At 40.5% G+C, this 18978-nt stretch overlaps 1 protein-coding gene across 1 annotated transcript in view; it reads left to right on the top strand.

Annotated features, from left to right (window-relative positions):
• Nucleotides 1-4084: 4084 nt before the first annotated feature.
• ATP11B (ATPase phospholipid transporting 11B (putative)) overlaps nucleotides 4085-18978 on the top strand; it is a gene marked incomplete at both ends in the record, with an annotated part of 51009 nt that continues 36115 nt past the window's right edge. The window contains one exon of the mRNA XM_082487212.1: nucleotides 4085-4111. Within this exon, the coding sequence (XP_082343338.1) occupies nucleotides 4085-4111 (27 nt within the window). The remainder of the gene's footprint in view (nucleotides 4112-18978) is intronic.

Consider the following 18978-nt stretch of genomic DNA (forward strand, 5'->3'; position numbering starts at 1 on the left):
AGATCATGTAAGTGCAGAGCATCTTTTTGTGGAGTGTGCAGTGCAAAGTCCTCTGCGTGCGTGCAGGGGACCTGACGGCTTTGACCTTCTGCATGCCACGTGGAGCCCCTAACCTGGCGCTCTGGGATCCAGCTCTGTTGAGCTTCGCTCTGGGATCCAGCTCTGTTGAGCTTCGCTCTGGGATCCAGCTCTGTTGAGCTTAAATGTGTTGGGTAAAGGTTGAAGCTCTACACTGTAAACAAAGCTTTCAAGTGAAAATTATAAAAAAAAACCCACAATAATAGAGAGGTGAGGTTTTACGTCAGGATCCAGGTTTTAGCAATTGAGAGAATGGGTAAGAAGAAGAAAACAAAATGATGCACTATTGTGTAGATCCAGTAAGTGTCTTGGAAACGTCACCTTGTGCATCCTGTAATTTAATCTGATCTTGTTTCTTGCAGGGCACAAAAAAGAAATAGCAAACTACACACAAGGTTTTCTTTTAAAAAGCTCAGTTCATTTTCTAACTATTTTACTTTTTCCCTAAAGGCTGGTTGCTCTAGGTGAGAATCCACATGTGTGTTTAGATGAAGGGACTTGTGACTGATTATCTATATATAATTGGTGCTTCAGCCAGTAATTGAATGCCTGTGGAATAAAGATGCCTTGAAGAAACCCTGTGTCTCTCAGGCAGCTCTTTCTCTCGACGGATTAGAAACAAAACGGGCATTTTTATAGTGTACATTTTTAATTAGCACTGTAGTTACCTAAGTAAATAATGCATAGATTAAAATCCACATTTAAAGAAATTACAAAATACTTAATTAAAAACAGAATAATGAGCGAGAGGAATTCTCCACCAGGAAAACAGTGAACTATAAGGAGCTATAACTAGTTCTTTGCTACACAAACCTACATCCCTGCTCCACTCCTCTTAGGCGTTGCTGGTTTTACTGTTTGGCCCCAAAGGACACTGGCGCTTACTGGCAGCAACACAAGACCGGGGCTGCCTCCCTGCCATGCTGCCAGCGCTCCAGAGCGCACCAGCCCCCTTTGCTATCCCGTGCCTCATTTGCACTGCAGCAGCAACCTGGGATGTGGCTGTTGCGCCCAGGGATGTGGCAGGGGAAAGGGTTCAGCTACCAAGCTGAAAAGTTTTCAAAGGCAGGAATGCTGGAGGCAGCTCAGCCTCTGGCATCAGTGCCGTACTTCTCATCTCATCGTATACTAGATGTGGCCATACAGCATGCCAACTCTTCACCAGCTCCCGCTGAAGAATGACCCCAAAACACCATTTAAGAATAATAGAAATGCATGAATGTCCCGCGCAAGAACAAGACCAGGGAGTAACATCAGCAGCCCCAGTATGAATTTGATGTTTGCATGTTTGGGCAATGATTCTGTCGTTACCAATGTTTAATTTTATAAACCTAAAAGTAGTACCATTGATTACATAAGAATTACTCATGCACTTACAATTAAAAGCTTGCTGGACCTAACATTTAAGTGTGTGCTTTCATGTTTGTGTACACATTTTTATATCAGACAACATTTGTGTCCTCATCTTGCTAAACAAACATCTGAAATCATTGCTGTCATAGAGCATTTCTCAACTGGAAAGCCTGGAGTCTCATCAAGAAAGCCTAGGTGATGGGTTAAACCTCATCTTCATATCAGAAGGTGACTTTTCTTCAGCAGTTGCTTTTTTTTCCTGTATAAGCCAGCAGTGCAAATTCAGGTGAGGCTTCAGGGCAATATTTTAAAATGGGATCTCTGAGATGGGAATCTTAATTCTTAATACAGTTGACCTTTGATTTCAGAAGTTCTGGTGTGTTACTGGCTAATCAATATCTGACTTGGCTGCTCCGCTTCAGTTTTTCTCTTCTGAAGACTATTTACCTCTCAAGGGTGAGATGAAACTTCATAAATGTCTAGTGTGAGCTTTTGAACAATTTAAAAGGTGCATGTTTTACTAGCCAGAGTGCTAGGCAAGGATAGTATTCCGTTGGAATTTTGCTGTGTATTGAAAAAGGAATATGGTCAGAGCCTTCCGCTGCACGCAGCAAGATAACTTCATTCTATCAATATACTTTCACCCTCTAATATATATATATATTTTAAGTGGAAAATATAAACCGTAGGGTTCAAATCACTTGTAAATTGCTTCCAAGTTTTGTCTGGTGAAATAGTATCATTACAGCAACATGGAACAGGAAACGCAAAGTAGCTTTATGTAACATAACTGCAAGCCGTGGAAATACAGGCTTGCAGAAAGCGCAACTCATTCTTGAATTTGGCAGGGACACAGCAACAAATATACTTGCACTTCAGAGAAATGGCATATGATTTTTAGCGTGTAGTGGTCAGGATCCTGTTCTACATCTGATGATAAAGGAGGAGCACAAGAATATTGAGCGTATCAGTTAAGCTTCTGGCTTAAGGCCACTCTCCAGGCAATGTGCCATAGCTATGAAATCACTGTTATTTTAGACTTCACATTAGATGAATAGGGTAGCACAAGCTGTTTGAAACTCATCTTTGATGTATTTAAATGTTTTGAAATAATACTTAGCATTTAATAGAGTTTTGCTAACATTAGCTTTCCTAAGTGCCTGATAAAAATAGCCTTATTCCCCACTGTTTTAAGGTTATTTTCCTAATTAAATGCAGATGCTTAAACCATCAGCGTTCACCACAAGAATCAGTTGTTCAGACATTGTATCATCTATCTTAAAGGCTGAATTACGCCCTAAATTTCTAATTGAGCACTAAAAACTACATTAGCTTTATGGCAGATGTTACGATGATTCGTTGTTATATCTCATAATTACCTGGAAACAAATGGGAATGGCAGGAATAGTACTGTGATCTTCACACGAAAAAAGACTTCTCTTTAAGACAGTGTCAAAGTTGTCATTGACTTCACTGACAACAGTATTTGGTCACAAATACCCAGGTCTTTACTGCTTAAAATAATCTCCTTTAGTTCTTAGCCACGCAGGCCCAGAAGCTGCAGCCTTGTATTGGTGTGTGTAAGTGCTTGAAGCTGAACGCTGTTTTGTTTTCATAATAGTAGCTGTTTTCAAAGCAAAATAGAAGATTTCAAAGAGATCACCGCCTGATATCAACACATTTCAACAGCCAATTCTAACCCAGCGGCCGTTTAGCACAATACTGTCAGTCGCAGGAAAAGAGAGAGGTGCCAGATCCTCCCAGCACCTGCGATACCCACACACTGTGCGCTCGCTTCTTGCTTTCTACGTTAACATCAGTGGTTCGCAAGCCTCTGTTCAAGTCTTTATTCCAACTGCTGCATGTTTTGCATTCTTTCACAAGAAAACAAAGATAAAAATAATGAAGTCGTGAAGTGGCTTAATTTTATTAGAAAAGGGGAGTCTGAGAGGCCCTGGCTGATGGGCCCAGACACCTGTCAGGCTGCGGCTGGAGCTCCCGCATGGGGAAGGAGGGATTTTTTCCAGGCCCCCCCTGCCCAGGTCCCTGTAGGAGGCTGCCAGGGCTCGGGTCCCTCGGGCCGACGGATGGCCCTTGGGATCCAGAAGTGACACCTGGGGGCAGTGAAGAAATGAGGACCACCACTTCGCCCCTCGCAGACAAGGCCCGGGCAAAGCAGGCGCTTCACCCCCTTCCTCCAACCCCTCATCCCCTTCCTCCAACCCCTCATCCATCCCATCGCCCGCCTCCTCCATCCCATCGCCCCCCTCCTCCTCCAATCTCTCATCCTCCTCCCTCCCCCTTCCTCCACCCCCTCACACTCCTCCCTCCCTCACACTCCTCCAGCCACCCCGCCACGCCCCACCCCACCCTTCTTCCCACCTCCCCGCGCCCTCAGACGTCACTTCCTGGGGGCGGGCCGCAGCGCCGCGGGGTGTCAGTGGCGGGCCTGTGATGGCGGCCGCGGGGCGCCGGCAGCCGCGGCGGCTGGGGGCGCCGGGGGGGCTGTGCCGCTCCTAACTCGGCGTCGGTCCCCTGCGCCATGGCGAGGAGCCGCGGCGGGCGGCTGGCCTGAGGCGGCAGCGGCGACAGCGGAGGGCGCGGCACTGCCCAGGGGGCCCCGCCGCGGGGGCCGCGACCCGCGCCGCCGGGGATGTTGCGGTGGGTCCGGCAGCAGCTGGTAGGTGCTTCCCGCCGCCGCGGGGCGGGGAGGGAGCGGCGTCGGGCTGCGGCCGGGGGCTTCCCCTGCACCCCACGCACTCCCGGGCCGGGCGGTCCTTCGCCTCGGCTCGGCCCGGCTCGGCCCTCCAGGGCGGCCCCGTCCCGCTGGCTCTGCCCGGGCCGCTGCCGCCGCGGGGTCGCCGGAGGAAGCGGGGGTGCGGGCGGGCGGGCTGAGGGGCAGCAGGGCCGGAGTGTGTGAGGGAGGAGAGCCCTCCCCTCCGCCGGGAGCGGGGAGGTGTAGGGGCTGGAGAGACCTGCAGGCTGCACTTGGATTATCCTTTTTTTTTTTTTTTTTAATTTATTTTATTTTTAACACCAACCGGAGGCTTCGGGGTATTTCTGTTTTGGTTTTTTGATTTTTTTTTTTGTGTGTGTGTTTTGTGGGTTTTTTTGTTTTTCCTTGAACATCACGTTGGCACAGAGGAAAGCGCGTTCCCTTACCTGTGGCCCCTTTCGGGAAGGTCTCCCCAAACTTCTTGTCGCTGAGGAATGACGGTGCCTTTTTCCGTGGACCGACACTTCAGGGATTTGCTGCCTCTCTTCCTCCTTCACGTTGCGAAATCTTCCAAGGCTTTTTCACCTGATGTGCGTCTGTTTCACGTCGCTTTTATTTCCCTGTGCCCGAGAGCTTTGCAGCCGTTACCGCTGCGTGTGTGTTAAGGGTTTGAAAGTGACGAGAAATGGAAGAAAAACATCCGTGAAATGCTTTCCGGGGGGGAAACCACTTGAAAAAGGCAGCAGAGAGAGGGTGTCTGCTTCTAAATAGGCGCTGCTTGCTGTGCTTGTATTACCCCGTGCGAGGGAAATAAGGCGACTGTAACGTCTGTGGTGCTATAGCAGGGAAGTACATTGACTTTGGCTGTTTTGATTGGATTGAAGGTCTTCCTGTGCCCCCCTCAGCATCATTTCTCTTGCATTTTCTCGAGGGGAGAAATTACTTCTAAATGCTGTATTTACAAACGTATTTTTTCCATTCATTGGGGTTGCCTTGCATCACAGATGTTGCCCGGGTTAGCACAAGAACTTACGTTAGTTAGGTTTTTATATTTTAATGGTTAAAGCTTGTGTCTCACTAATGATTTGTTTAATTTGTTACATCACTTTTTACAAAAATAGATACATTTGTTTTGGTTTTGTTTTGTTTTGTTTCCCTTTTCTTCCCCTACCATCTTTCCCATGGCCGTGGATTTTCCCAGATCTGTGTGAAGCACAGAGCTTGTGGTGATGGTCTCAATGCCAGCCTGACAGTGCTCCCTAGTTTGGTGTGACACCAGGAGTTACTGACCTGGAAGTTAATTGCTCTGGCTGAGCGCTCACTGCACTCTTCTTTCTGTTACAGTCGTATGCAAGTTTTTTAGAATAAAGCCTGTTTGGCTGTAACATAGCTATCATTTTTTTCCCCTTGAAGGTGGCTTGAGGTTTATGTGTGTGGTTTTTAAAGCAGCATTCTGTAGAGTTTAGGGCTGCATCAGTGCTAGGAATTCATGTATCAAACGTGACTGCTTTTCTGTCTGTGAGTACACTGACCAGCTGTCCAGAAATATGTTTGCCCTTAATAGAAAGCAAAAACTGAATGTAAGACCATGAGCTGTAAACCTAGTAGTAAGAGGGTTTTGTTCTTCTAAGGAAACTGTTTGATGAGAAAATAGCTGCTTAAAACTTGCACTAGTTTTGACAGGGAAGGATTGGTGTAGTAGAAGAAAGGGATAATAAAAACTCAAGATGTACTTGACTTGTACTAAGGAAAAAAATACTGTAATTATATGTGTTTTGTGTTTTCTTTTCTATAAACCTCGCTGTTTGACATTAATGGCTTGGTTGTTTCACAGCTCGTAAAGATTAAAAATGGCCTAAGATAGGTATCACGCTGCATGTTTCTTCCGAGGGTCACTCGGACAACTCATCCCTGTGTGTAATTGTTGGTTTAACATAGATCCCAGCATACATTTACTCCTTCACATGTCTGTGATGTTTAGTTTCTGAAAGAATGTCAAAGGGCTGACAACCTGGGGAAAGATGCTGGGAAAATAATCAGAGCGAGTGGGAAGAATGGGGGGGCAGAAATAGGGTTGCTTGTACTGTGTAGTTTCATGAATACTCAGACTATTTGAATCAAAGGATGGCAAAATCTGTGTCTGATTTATTTCTGATAGGAGAAGAGAAGAACGCGTGGGTTTGAATGCCTTTAGAACGTATATTTGTACCTGTGCTTGATGTGGCAACAAGTTTTGAAAAAAGTGTTCCCTTACCATACGGGAGGGTTGGAACCAGGCAACTATGTGGGAGTGATTTAAGTGGGATGTTGTAGTAGTACAAAAGAAAAACGTCGGTGTGCAGACATGTTGGAAAGTAGTAAGGGGTTGGGGAAAGAGGGAGGGACTGGCACTTTGCTGAAGGTGCTTTTAGGTAGTTATTAAGTACTCTGTACTTAACCAACAAATGTTTTGCAACTTCTTGTTTAAGAGGACAGTATTTCATATACTAATTGATGAGATTGTCTTGAGTGTATAGGATCTTGAGAACTTGTGTTCTCAAGAGTTGTAAAAGGGTCGGGGAAAATGAAGCAGGTGGTCTTAGAAGTAAGCGATGAGAGTATGGAATTCAAGTTATTTCAGCTAAGTTCTTTAAGTGGTGACTTTGCTGTGCTTTAGTCTGTGAAAATCTATACATGCCTGTATTGCTACATAGAAGGATGACTACTCCTCTGACAACAGGAGACATGCTGAGAGTGTAAGAATTTCTTCATCTTTATTATGGCCTTACAAGTCCAAAATAGTTTTCCAACTAAAATAAGAGGTCTTATTTGTCTTTTCAGTGATTTGTTGTGTAACAGAAATTGGTGACAATAATACTGTTGTTCAGTCTTCAGTGCCTATGTGGGATTCTCTTACAAATTACCAGTTTGTTTTGGTGTCTCAGCCTTCAGTGTGCTTTGTTTGCTCACCACCCTACACAGATAGTTTATCAGTTTTTCTTCTCTATTGCTGTCCCATACTAAATAAACTGTGTAATAAGTCATTAACAGCACACAATTTTCTAGTTGATAATGGTATTATAATGTAATGATATTAAGTTAATAGTTGGAAGTACTTAGGTTTCAGTAACAGAAAAGGTGGAGAGAATGGAGTGCAGCTCATTGTTTTGCGTAACATACCCTGATGTATTTAAAAGACAATCTTTGAGCAGGAAAGATGCCTGAGTTCCAGCTCTGTTACCTTGAGACCTCAGAAAGGCTGTAGGCGTGTGGATTTGCTGAGGGTTGCATAACACCACAGGCACAGCCAACCCTGCTTGGAAAAAAGCAGCCAGGTAAGCAGCAGTTGATAGGAAGCATCATTAATATTCAGGAATAGCACACTACATTTTATTTGCATTTCCAAATATGATGGGTTAGACTAATAGCCAGTCTGTGTACAGCGGAGCGCTATTGTGGCTCTCCTGGTCAAGTTGTGCAGTACCAACACAAAACAAGAGTACAAAGTGGCATTTGTAACGCTCTGTCACTTTCTGCACCACTTCTAGTTTGATAGATTTATGACAGTGTTTGGACTGTGCAAATGTCCTGATGGTGTATGTGGAGTGTAGGAGCTGTTGCAGTGGTATTAACAGAAAGTAATGACAACTTCTGTTGTCTGGCAAGGAGGTCTCCAAAAACTGTGATGGAATACCCTTTGTATGTGAGATCTTAGCGGCATAATTTTGAACTATTAGCCCTGTCAAGTGAAGAAGAGTCTCTGGATTTCCCTTCTAGTTGCTGTTAGGTGAAGTTTGAGCCTTTTGATCTGTTATCTAACAGTTCAATGGTGTACAAAAGATACTGCCTGATACAAAAGATACCTAGCCAGTCCCTCTTTTATAAATGACAGTTCAAGAGAAGCAAAATTATGGCATATTTAGCAGAGTATCTTCCTACGGCTTAAGAACCTGAATGCTGTTGTGCACTGACAAAAACTTTTACACTATGCAGAGCAAGGTATTCAGGCAAAAGCAGCTTTGGTATTTAACTGGAAGTCAAAGACAAAATGTATAGATTGGTGCCTTTGAATCGCTGTCTTTTAACTGGAAAGTCTAGGTACCAGACTGTCTTTTTTTGTGGTTATAGGAAGGTTCAGATTGGGAGGAACATCAGGAGTTCATCTAGTCCAAACGTTCTACATAGCCTATATTGAGAGGTAATCACAGGGAATGTTTGACTGTTCTGTGTTGGTTGTCCCTGTCACATCCCATGCCATCCCTCAGAACCTGTGGGAGTGTTCTTGTTCATCTTTTGGATGTGTTCTAATGAAAAGTTTCTTCTACTAACAAGGGAAATGTCCTTGAATAGATTAGCACTTAGAGCACTGTATTTTTGGGATGTTCTTCCCTTTCCTTCCAGGTGTCGGTATCTGTTAAGATGTTCTGAGAGGGGCAGATGGTAGTCTGTGATAACTTGCAGTTATTGGCATTCTGAACGAGGTGGACAGCGTTTGATCTCATTGTTTGCTCCGACATGTGTGTATTATTTTCACTTAATAATTTTATAGAAATGAACCGGTGCAGTTACTTCTTTTTTTTCCCCAAAGAATTCCCTGTGTTTTTTGAATACTGAAAGTACTTCGAACTAATCAATGGCTGAGAAGCCTAGCTTCTGAAATCATGTTGCTTTTCTGGAGCACAGTTGGACCCTTGTTTCTTACTTATCATTGAAGCCCCTTCCCCTTTTTGGCTAAAATTAAGTGGGTGTTTGTTATTGTATACTAGAGAAATAAATGTGTATTTACTCAAAAGAGTTCCTCTGGTTCAGACTGCCCAGCTAATACCTTCTGTATTGTCACTGAAGCATCAGTGAGATGTGTGTTAGAACAGCCCAAAGGTTGCAGCGCTTTGGGTAGAGTAGTTTGAGAACTGGGGGTTAATGACCCCCCTCTTGTAACTTCACACAGCATGAAATGTAGCCGTATTTATTTGCTAGGTGTTCTGTGATCTGCTGAGCCAGTCCTCCCATTGTGTTTGGGTCTTTCAACCTTATTTTCTTTTTATACTCTGTGACTGCTGAAGGCTAATGTATTTGCAGCACAATGTGTTCCAAAGCATGCAGAACCTGGCCCTGTCTTCAGCCAGCTGTCTTCCGAACAGAGACATCCGTTGTGTCCTGTGTCAAATTTTTAAATTTTGTCTCATAAAAATTAAACTCTAATTTAAGAATTGACTACCAAAACCTAATCAAACCAGTCTTGACGCTGTTTCTTTCAAAGACCATTTTAAAAATGGGAAAAAACGAGTCTGTCTGATGTGCTGCCTTGCTGTGAGACTTGGATGTTGACCCGTATCTTGGCCCATCCTCTTCACCCCCCTGTCCCCTCCCAAGCCATCAACATTGTAAGCAGCAAATTTTTAATGTGCCAAACTTCCACTTGTCACACAATACTGTGACCATTTCACTGACTGTATGATATTCCTGCACTAACAGGGTCCTGCTCTGTTAATAGCTACTGTCTATTTATATTTTTTTGACTCAGGGAGAAAAATATTATTTTGTTGACAAAGAGGAAAAGCTTTTTGTGTTCTGGTCAGTAGGTGGTATCTGAGGGGATGGTCAGGGTGGATGACTTTGTTTATTGCCAAGAGATTGCCTCTGAACTCTGATCAGAAAGTGCATTTCATAATCTAAGGCAAGTAAATATATGCTGAATTTAATAACACTCAACATGTAGTTTGGATATCATTTGGTATTAGTTTTTCTAGTTTTGGATGGGTTGGCTGAATTCATTAAAACTTTTGTTTGCTTTCTTCTGGTGTGGAGAGATAGGAGTTATAAAAGAAAAATAGAATAATGTGTTTACATTTCATGAAAAGCATCATGACTTGTGCCTTTCAGTAGTGATCTGTCATGTGTTTTTCTTTATTGTTTTGTTGTGTCCTCAGTATTTATGACTGTTTTTATAACTATTTAACCAGGCAAAAGGTATCTACAGTATACCTTTAAAAAAACTGCTTTAATTTCTAGCACAAAATCTGTTTGTAAGCCAGCAGATAAGGTCTGCAGCAAAATAGATCTGACAAAGTGCCTCTGTAAACGCAAGGTCATATCTTCCAGCAAAACAGGTGACATATTTGCAGCTAGACTTTTTTTTTTTTTTGATACAAACCTCTTTTCAGCTGCTGTTGGAAAAATAAAAACCAACCACATAGCAATAGTACAGAACATGGTAGAAAAGATAGAAAGTAGGACCGACAGCTACACTGTGATTTAAAAAACAAAACTGCAATTCCTTGGCCTCCCACATACTGTGACTTAAGCGGATTTTTTCACTTGTTTACTTTGAGTAAAAATAAGCATGGGAAAGGAAAACTTTCCTGTAAATGGAAGGAGAGGTAGTGACATAGACAAAAGGCAAGCTGTTTGTTTTCATCTTGAAAATATTTTACCAGTTTTATGGATGGCTGTGCTAATTTTTGCAGGTATTTATGTACCTGTTTGGAAAAAGAATTGCAACAAGATAGAAAGGAAGCTTAAGATTTAGCGAGCTTTAAGGGTAAACTAGTTTGTAGACATGTCTGAAAGCAGGACATTAAACTGATGCTTAGATTGTAAATCATGTTGGAAATGGAATTAAAACTTAGTCATATTTGATGAATGGAATGTACACAAAACTGTAATGTTAAGTTTTGCAGAGCAGGCTTTATCAAAGCATGTTAAAAGGAAGAGGTAGACAGTTCTAGCTGTGAACTAAATTACCTTTCCATTAAATTTGTTGAGCAACAACTGTCAGAGCAACTGTCAGTATAAGTTTGGCACAGATTTTGAAAAAGCCTTAAGATTTATTATTTAGGGGTGGTTTGGGGGGAAGAATTTTTGAGAAGTTTTTCATGCTGAAGGAATATATGAGTTAGACTTGCAGTGCAGGAGCTGATTGGCCTAAGTAGCTATTGCCTGCAGGAACCAATCTAAATATTGAAAATGGTGGTTTCCAATATTCATATGGAATAATAGTCATATGAGTAGCCCAGAACAGGAGCCCTTCATGCTCGTGTAAAATAGTTTTGTAAATGACTCTTCAGAGCAGTGGGTAGACAGCATTTTATTTTAAGATAACAGTGTGCGTAGGAATGTATGTTTCTTCTGTATTTGTCCCGTCATGGACTTGACAAATTTAGGTTTTGTATATGGTGAAATTGCTAGCTACAAAATTGGAACTGCTTTCTAATTTTAAGTGAAAACAAAGTTCATGACTTTTCACAGATTTGAACGCCTTATTTACTCTTGAAAATCAAGGAGAAATATTTCTGATATAAAATGACTTAAACAAATCCAGGGACTGTGCAGAAAGGATACAATTAGATTTTTTTTTTTTTTTTTTTTAGATACTCTGGTTGTTCAAGGTATATGAAGGATTTGCATGTTGAATGTTTCCTTGACTGTACTGGTTCTGTATTTCTTAGTGTGACTTTGTTTAGTAACTGGTATTTCTGTGTGATTGATTATTGCAGAATTTTAGCACTTTCTGTGTTCAAATTACTTTCTATATTTTGAGCAGCGTTCTTAATAGTAGCTATTGATTTGAGATCTCAATTCTTACTTTATAAAATATGATGCCCTATAGTTGCCTGCCATTGGGTGTTTAAAGTCACCCTTCAGCTCTGAAAATCTTGCCTACTCTCCGTTTGTATGTGTCTGAGAAGGAGATGGTACTGCAGATAAGGGTAAGTAATTGCTGCAGCCCGTAGAGGGAAACTGTTAGTTCTGAAATTAAAACTGCGTGGTTGGAACTTCAAAGACATCCTCATTCCCGCTTCTTTAGAGCAATGGGCTGCTTTGGGAATCACAGGAAAAGACAGCGTTTTTGGACCACAGCTACTGTCAAGCCTCAACTTCCCTTAGACCTATCGGGCCATTACCATAATGCATTTTTTAACGAAAAGATACAGAGACCACTGAATGGCCTTGCAAAGTTTGGGAGCCACTAGCCATGTCTTTGAGGCTTGCTTCCTAGAATCTGAATGTTAATTACATTGCTTTTTTTATTAGATTTGAAGACACATTTTTTGTAAAGTCTCTGTTTTCTGTCATCTCTGGTGCAGATTGCTTTGCCACGTGTACATTTGATTCTTGCCAGAAGACTGCAGTCATTTTCCTCTCCTTTAGTGATTTCCTAATTCATTGCTTATTACTAACACGTTTTCCCTTCTGCAACAGTATAGACAGCCATTTCTTTTTAAAATTGCCATTGTATCAAAATAGCGCAGAATGTGAGGTTAGAGGACATTGATAGAATTGGATGAGTCTTGACACCCCACAAATACACAGTTTTTTGGTGAGCTGTTAATGACACATAAAACTCATCAAGTTCATTTTGCTTGAACTGGCATTGGTAGTCCTATACTTTTTTCTTGGTCCTGAGTTTGACTGACAAAATTATATATATGTTTACAGTTTCTTTTCTTATTCTTAACAAAAATCACTGCTAAAGTATTACAGCAAAAGTATCACTGGATCTATTCATTATAGATAATTTTCATAGTCTGAGTGTGAAAGGGAGCATCCTAAAATAAAGCAGTGAATGAGGAATATATTATAGGCATTTGGGTAATTCTAATAATCCTGTAGAAAAAATGGGAAGCTTGGAATTCTGTTGAAGACAGTCACAAAAAAGTAGCTGTTATAGAGTGTTAGGTTTGGTTTATTATGTGATGTCCAAAATGGGTTATGCTTCGTAAATAGTGATTTGAATTGTAGGGGAGAATAAAAAATCCAGTTCCTTAACTGATGCAAAGTTGGGGTAGTTCAAAATTGCACAGTGTACCTAAATCTTTGTTAAAATTCTTCACTACTAACAAAAACCAGACATGTCATAACAGTCTCTGAGAGCGCTATGTGAGAAAGCCTAACTTGCATGCTCAGCTCGCTTTTCCTTTCTGATGTTATTGATGTTACAAGACCAGTATGTTTGGCATCGGTCACCTGAATAGAGAAACTGGCACAGGGAAGTATGTTAGCAGTGAATGAGGCCAGTTTAGCATGATTATTATTTTTGCAGATAAATAAGGAGAAGATAGATGGCTCTTTAAATTTTAAGTAGGGATTTTTCCAAGTTAGTTTTGTGGGCATTTTGAGAAGACAAGGTAAAATAAGAAAAATTTGAGCTGTATGTAACTAGAACTTTGTTCCAAGCACCGTTACGACTTTTCTAAATGCAGTACTAGGTATGTTTTTAACTTTGTGAAAGGAAGGATTATTGCTTCATGATTTCTCAGGCCTTGTTTCCTAGAGCATTTGTTTTCACGAAATAACTTAGTCTGGTTATAGATCCTTTTAGGAGGTTACAACGTGATTTGTTATCAGATATTTTAAACAACTGTAGCTGTAGTAAGCGGGAAGAGGAAGTTGCATAAATAGTGCATGTCTTTTATTTCTTTACTGCAGTGATATTTAAAAGAGGAGGAACAAATTGCATGGCACGATGTAAACCTCAGGGTGCTTCAGCTGATTTACTACTTTAGTTGTTAGAGCAATGTTTAAAATTGCTGTGAGAGGCTTTCTTCCTTCATGCTAACCTTTGATACGACAAATTCAGTTTGACTACTGCCCGGTTATATGACTGAAAGAATTATTGGCTGACTGGTTTGAGTACAAATTTACACAGACTTCTGAAAATGTGCATGGAGTGTGAATAGATCATCTTATCTAACAAAGGGAAAAGTATTCCATGTATATTCAGAAAAAATCCAAAGCAAGAAAATCCATTTCCTCAAAACACCTTTAATCAAAATATATCTTGGCAGCAGTGTAATAGCAGGCTTTGGGGCTATTTGCCAAGAAATGGCAGTCAGTCACCTCCCTAGGAAAAAGACTTCCTGAGACCGAGTTTTTTTCTGTTTATTAGTTTTATTAACTAGTATATGGTGTCCAAAGTGCTTTTGAAGGAACTACTGCTTTCCTTAGCAGAGTTCAGTGTGGTTTTTGAAAGGAGGAAGAGGCTGTAATTCAGACTTCTTCTTTCAAACCCCTTTCACTGATAACTGGTCACATAGCAGAAGTTCTTTTAGCAAACATAATTTTTCTTTTTTTCCTTTAAAAGCTGTGAATGATCAATAAGAAACACTGAGAGGTCAGGTTAGAGTATACTAGCTTTATGCAAATCATATGCAAAAATTGCTTATCAGATGATTTGTAATTATCGGTGCAGGCATTGCAAAGCTTGAAACAGCGATTGATTTGTTGTGTGCCGGTCTCATGTCACTAATCCTTGCTGAAAGATCTGTGGATTTCTGTGCTCTTGCTTGGTAGCGCTATAGAGTGCGTGGGGAGGGCGTACGTGCATGCTGCCATAAGTTAATAGTGGTGTTGGAGAAATAAGAGTGCAGTAGATAGGGTACATTATATCAACAAGTTGACTGAGGAAAGCACTTTTTTTTCTTTGTTTACACAGGTGTTGGGAGGACAGTCTCATCCTTTGCATGGTTCTTTTTTGTAGCGCTTCTCATTTGCTTACTCTGCCTGATTCTGCAGTTGCCTAATTCGTTGTTCCTGCTAATAGTGCTTCCTCAGCAGCAATATAAAACTCTTCTTCCATGCTGTACCCTATTGTTATGCCACCAAGCTATTGGCATGACCATACAATTGTTTTAGCAAACTGATAAGTTAAAAAAAAAAAAAAAGGCAAAACAAAACCAAACCCCAAAAATGGTGGGGTTTCGGTTGGATCAGTTTTCCAGTCTCCTTTAACACATGGCTGCAAAGGCAGTTCTTCTAGTGCAGTAATGGAGACAAAATGTAGGAAGGATTATTTGGAGGAGAGGTGGCTGTTGAAGCCCATTTCTTTCATGAAAGAAATAGCACAAAATTGCAGTCAAAAATTTTTCCTCATTTCCCCAGGATATATTTTATATGCTGTTTTAAAGGTGCCTAATTATTACAGAGGATGACTTTGTCTAACTTTCAGAACACTAATGAAATCACTGCTTAAGAGGCTTTGTAAAAATTACTTTGACTTTGGTTACAGTCATTACAAATTTATAAAAAAGGAAAACTACAATTCACTTCTTTCTTTCTTTTTTCCAGAAAGTTATTTTGGTTTGTGCTTTATAAATCAGCTTGACTCAAACATCTCTGTGTTTTATGTAAATGGCATTCATTTAGACTGTTTTCAAAAACAAACACGTCAAGTTTATCTGGGTGCAGAATTTTTACTGGGGAGGAGTGTATTGAAGATTATATATGAGAGTTGTATTCCAGGAATAGTAATGCCTGGTTTATGTTGATAGATCAGCTGAATGGCTCAACTTTAGCCAATAAATCTAGATTTAATTTGCATCGGGGGGGGGGGGGGGGGGTAGTTAAACAGATTTAATAATTTTTTTTAATCTTATGGTCAAATTTTATTCTATTTGCAGTTGATTCTTGTAATACACCCGATTAAGAAGTCTTAAATACCAGTTTTTGTAATAATCTCAACTTTATTTGTTATGAAGCCAATGATCTATGCACTTGGGTAGAAATCACTTCACTAGATAACTGTAGGTAAACTAACTTTTGTTGAAAGATATTGGTGACAACTGAATCTTTTTGCAAGACTCAATTTAATTTAGGGATTCTCTGCTCATGCTCTTTAGCTGTAGAAATCCTTTGACAAGGGCATGTTACCCTAGTTTTGCAGTGGAGTTCGATGATGACATTAGAAAGAGAAAGGACTGTCTAATAAGTGAAATTAGCAAACTGTGCTTTCTGCACCTCTTTGCTGGCTTGCATAGTATCTACGTGCAAGCCAGCAAAGAGGTGCAAAAGCCCTTTGCTGGGCAGAAATTTGGACTACAGATCAGTTTTGTGTCAGGAGCAGCATCTGTGACCAGCCCCATAGTTGCAGAAAAGTTAAAGGCATTTCAATTCTTGAACAGTTAAGTTCAACCTCTGTGCAGAATTTTCCTTGGAGAGAGTATGCAATTAAAATTTCTAGGGACATTCTGCTTGGTTGTGGTCTCACCAGCTAATTGTGTGATGACAGGCTTGTTGGGTTATTTCAAATGATCTTTCATAGTTACAGACATGAAACTTAAGAAATCTGGGTTCTGTTCCCAGCTCTGACACTTACTTCCTGCTGTGACTGTGGTCAAGTCACCAAGATTGTTAATGATGTGTCCTTTTCCAACCATAGCTCTGACAACGGAAGAGGTTCTTGTCCCCAACCTGCCTTGCTTGTGCATTGCCGTGTCCATAGATCTGCTGAGTGGACAGTTTTTGTACTTTCTCTGTGATAAATGTCAACAAAACAGAGCTAAATGTGTATAGATGGCAACTTTAAGCTGTTTTAGCTGCACAACTGCAGCTGTAAACTTGTATGGTCTGAGATTCTGATTTGGAGAATACATTTCTTGCTTTTAATTGGTTGAGTCCGTGTCAGCGGAGGTACTCTCCTCTGATAGAAGTGCTCATGCAGTAAGGCTTGAGTTGTATGGAAGTCCTTACTCTTCATAATGAAAGAAGTCATTTAACTCATCAACTTTCAGGTGCTCAGATAGTGGCCTAAAAGGAGCATGTAAATATTTGGGAAAAAATCAGTGATACCCTAGTCACTGAAATTTTTAATTTCTCTTTTAATATCTTTTCAGCAAGTGGCATGGAGATTAGCGTTTATCACCATCAGAAGACTGCCAATTGCTTTCTTTGCTTTTTTTTTTTTTTTTTTCTGAGATGTATTTCTGTTTGGTTTAGAGTGGAATTTTTTCAGGCTGTAGAATATGACTTTCCAAAGTGAGCATGTCTGGCATTTTGTGAGTGCCAGACATTTTCTGAGATAGAAAAGAGCTGTGTACCTAGTCTTACTAATTAAGCATGTTTTTTTTCTTGCTTGCAAAACACTTCTATTGTGGCATCTTCTGGATTGAGTAAGATGTAATGTGTCACTAATGTCAAATATCCAAAATACTTCTGCTACAAACATTGTTCTGTTTTTAAATTTTGTGTCAGCATTTAACAGGTACATTTTTTTAATCTTATCTTCATGCTTGTATTTCTTAAAGTATTGAACAGTTCCTTTCTTTTTGCTTTTGGTGTCTTATGTATTTCTTCCAGTCCCTTCCCCTATCTACTTTTTGTTTCCCTACTCCACTCTTATCTTTAAACATGCGTTCATACCAGAGCATGTGACTACAGCAGCCTTCCACTGCTTGTCATCTAAAGTTTATTGTCCTTCAAATCTCTTTGAAAAATCCCCTTTCCTTTCTTTCTCCCTTCTTTCTTACGGACCTCTTTCTTTCTGAAGCAGACTGTTTCTGTAGTAATGATGCCAAATACAAAAAATTTGTATGTTTGAGAGGATTTTTTAATTATTCCTTTACTTTAAAATGACACCATCCTGAATGTGAACATACCTAATGTCCTGTGTTAGAGAACTTTATCAATTGAAGAATATTGGTTGGTTATACCAGCCATTTTTTCTGTAGCTTATTGTGCTCGCTGTTCATCACCCTCTGTAGTTAACTGGTACAGAAGTATCTTCTGTTGGAGTTTTGTGAAGTGTCAGTTTTTGTGACACGAATCAAGGGCTGAGCCTGGTTTCACAAGTGGAGCAACACAACTGCAGAGGCAGTTTCCTCAGCTCCAGTAGTGGGACTGGTAATGCCCTTTTTACCTCCTTCATCAGTTGTCCTTTCACTTGGCATCAAAGAATTGTGTATACAGTGCAAAGTCAGTTCTAAGATTAGGAATGTCTGATGCTCATGCTGAAATTCACCACTTCCCAGCAATCATCAATTCCCTATTGAACAACTTAATAGTTCTAAATTTAATTTCACTACTAAAATTTAACAGTTCTAAATTTAATTTCACTACTACGATTTCACTGTTCCGTATTTTAAAGCTTTTTCTTTTTCATTTTAGTAATTTTCTTGGCCTGTTACCTGAATTATTACTGGTGTACTATCTTTCTTGTTGTCTTTTGCCATCACCTGCTTCTCAAGGTCAGAACTATAGAACTAGGAAGGGTTTAGGTAAGTTATGTAGCCCCAGGAAAGGCTCAATTAAAGGTAGACTTGAATGACCTAGATGTAAGCCCTTGTGTTGCAGAGACATTGCAACCTTCCCATGTGACTTATTTTGGTTTTTATTTATTCTTTTCCATAAGAAAGGAGTTTGTGTTTGTTTTTCCAATATCAAAACTAAGTTTTCCTAGCTATAACTTAAGCTGCTTTCTGTTCTTCGTCCTTCAGATTGCCCCTTTTCTCAGTGGAACAGTCTTTTATGTATTGGAAGATGTGCTAGTGTATCCAAAGTTTCCCCTCCTCTAGGCTAAATGACCCTAATTTGTTTGCTCTTGGCTTTTTAGATTGTTCAGCCTTGCATTATATGTCATGTTTTCAGGCTCTCTTGTGGCTCATGTTCCACTCCTCTGGATGCTGTCCAGTTGGTTCACAGTGCTTCAAGTGTGGCTCCCACTCTTCCTCCAGCCTCCTTAGTACTGAAGGTCTTTTTCTCAATGAGATGATATTACTGACTCACATTCAGCCTGTGATCGGCTATAGCCTTTTCATCTTTTTCTACAGAACTTCTATAGGGCTGTTATTATCTTTTTGTAGATGCAGTCAATTGTATCTAACTGTTGTATCTTTCAATCTTGGGTGCATCTCGTTGGTCAGGATGATTTTTCCATTTTTTTTCTTGTCATTTGGTGTTCTTGCAGTCCTGAGGTGGTGTCATTTGCAAATGTAACGCCTCTATTCCCCTTCCCTTTGCAAAGGCAGTTGATGAAAATATTGACCATTAGACTTGAAACAGGGCTTTGTTTCCAAGGGATCTCACTCAGATCTTGTTTTGGCAGGAAACTGTTTTGTGTTTTTTTTTTTTTTTTTTTT

The sequence above is a fragment of the Vanellus vanellus genome (assembly GCF_965231255.1).
Source record: "Vanellus vanellus genome assembly, chromosome: 8".
Taxonomy (NCBI): Eukaryota; Metazoa; Chordata; class Aves; order Charadriiformes; family Charadriidae; genus Vanellus; species Vanellus vanellus.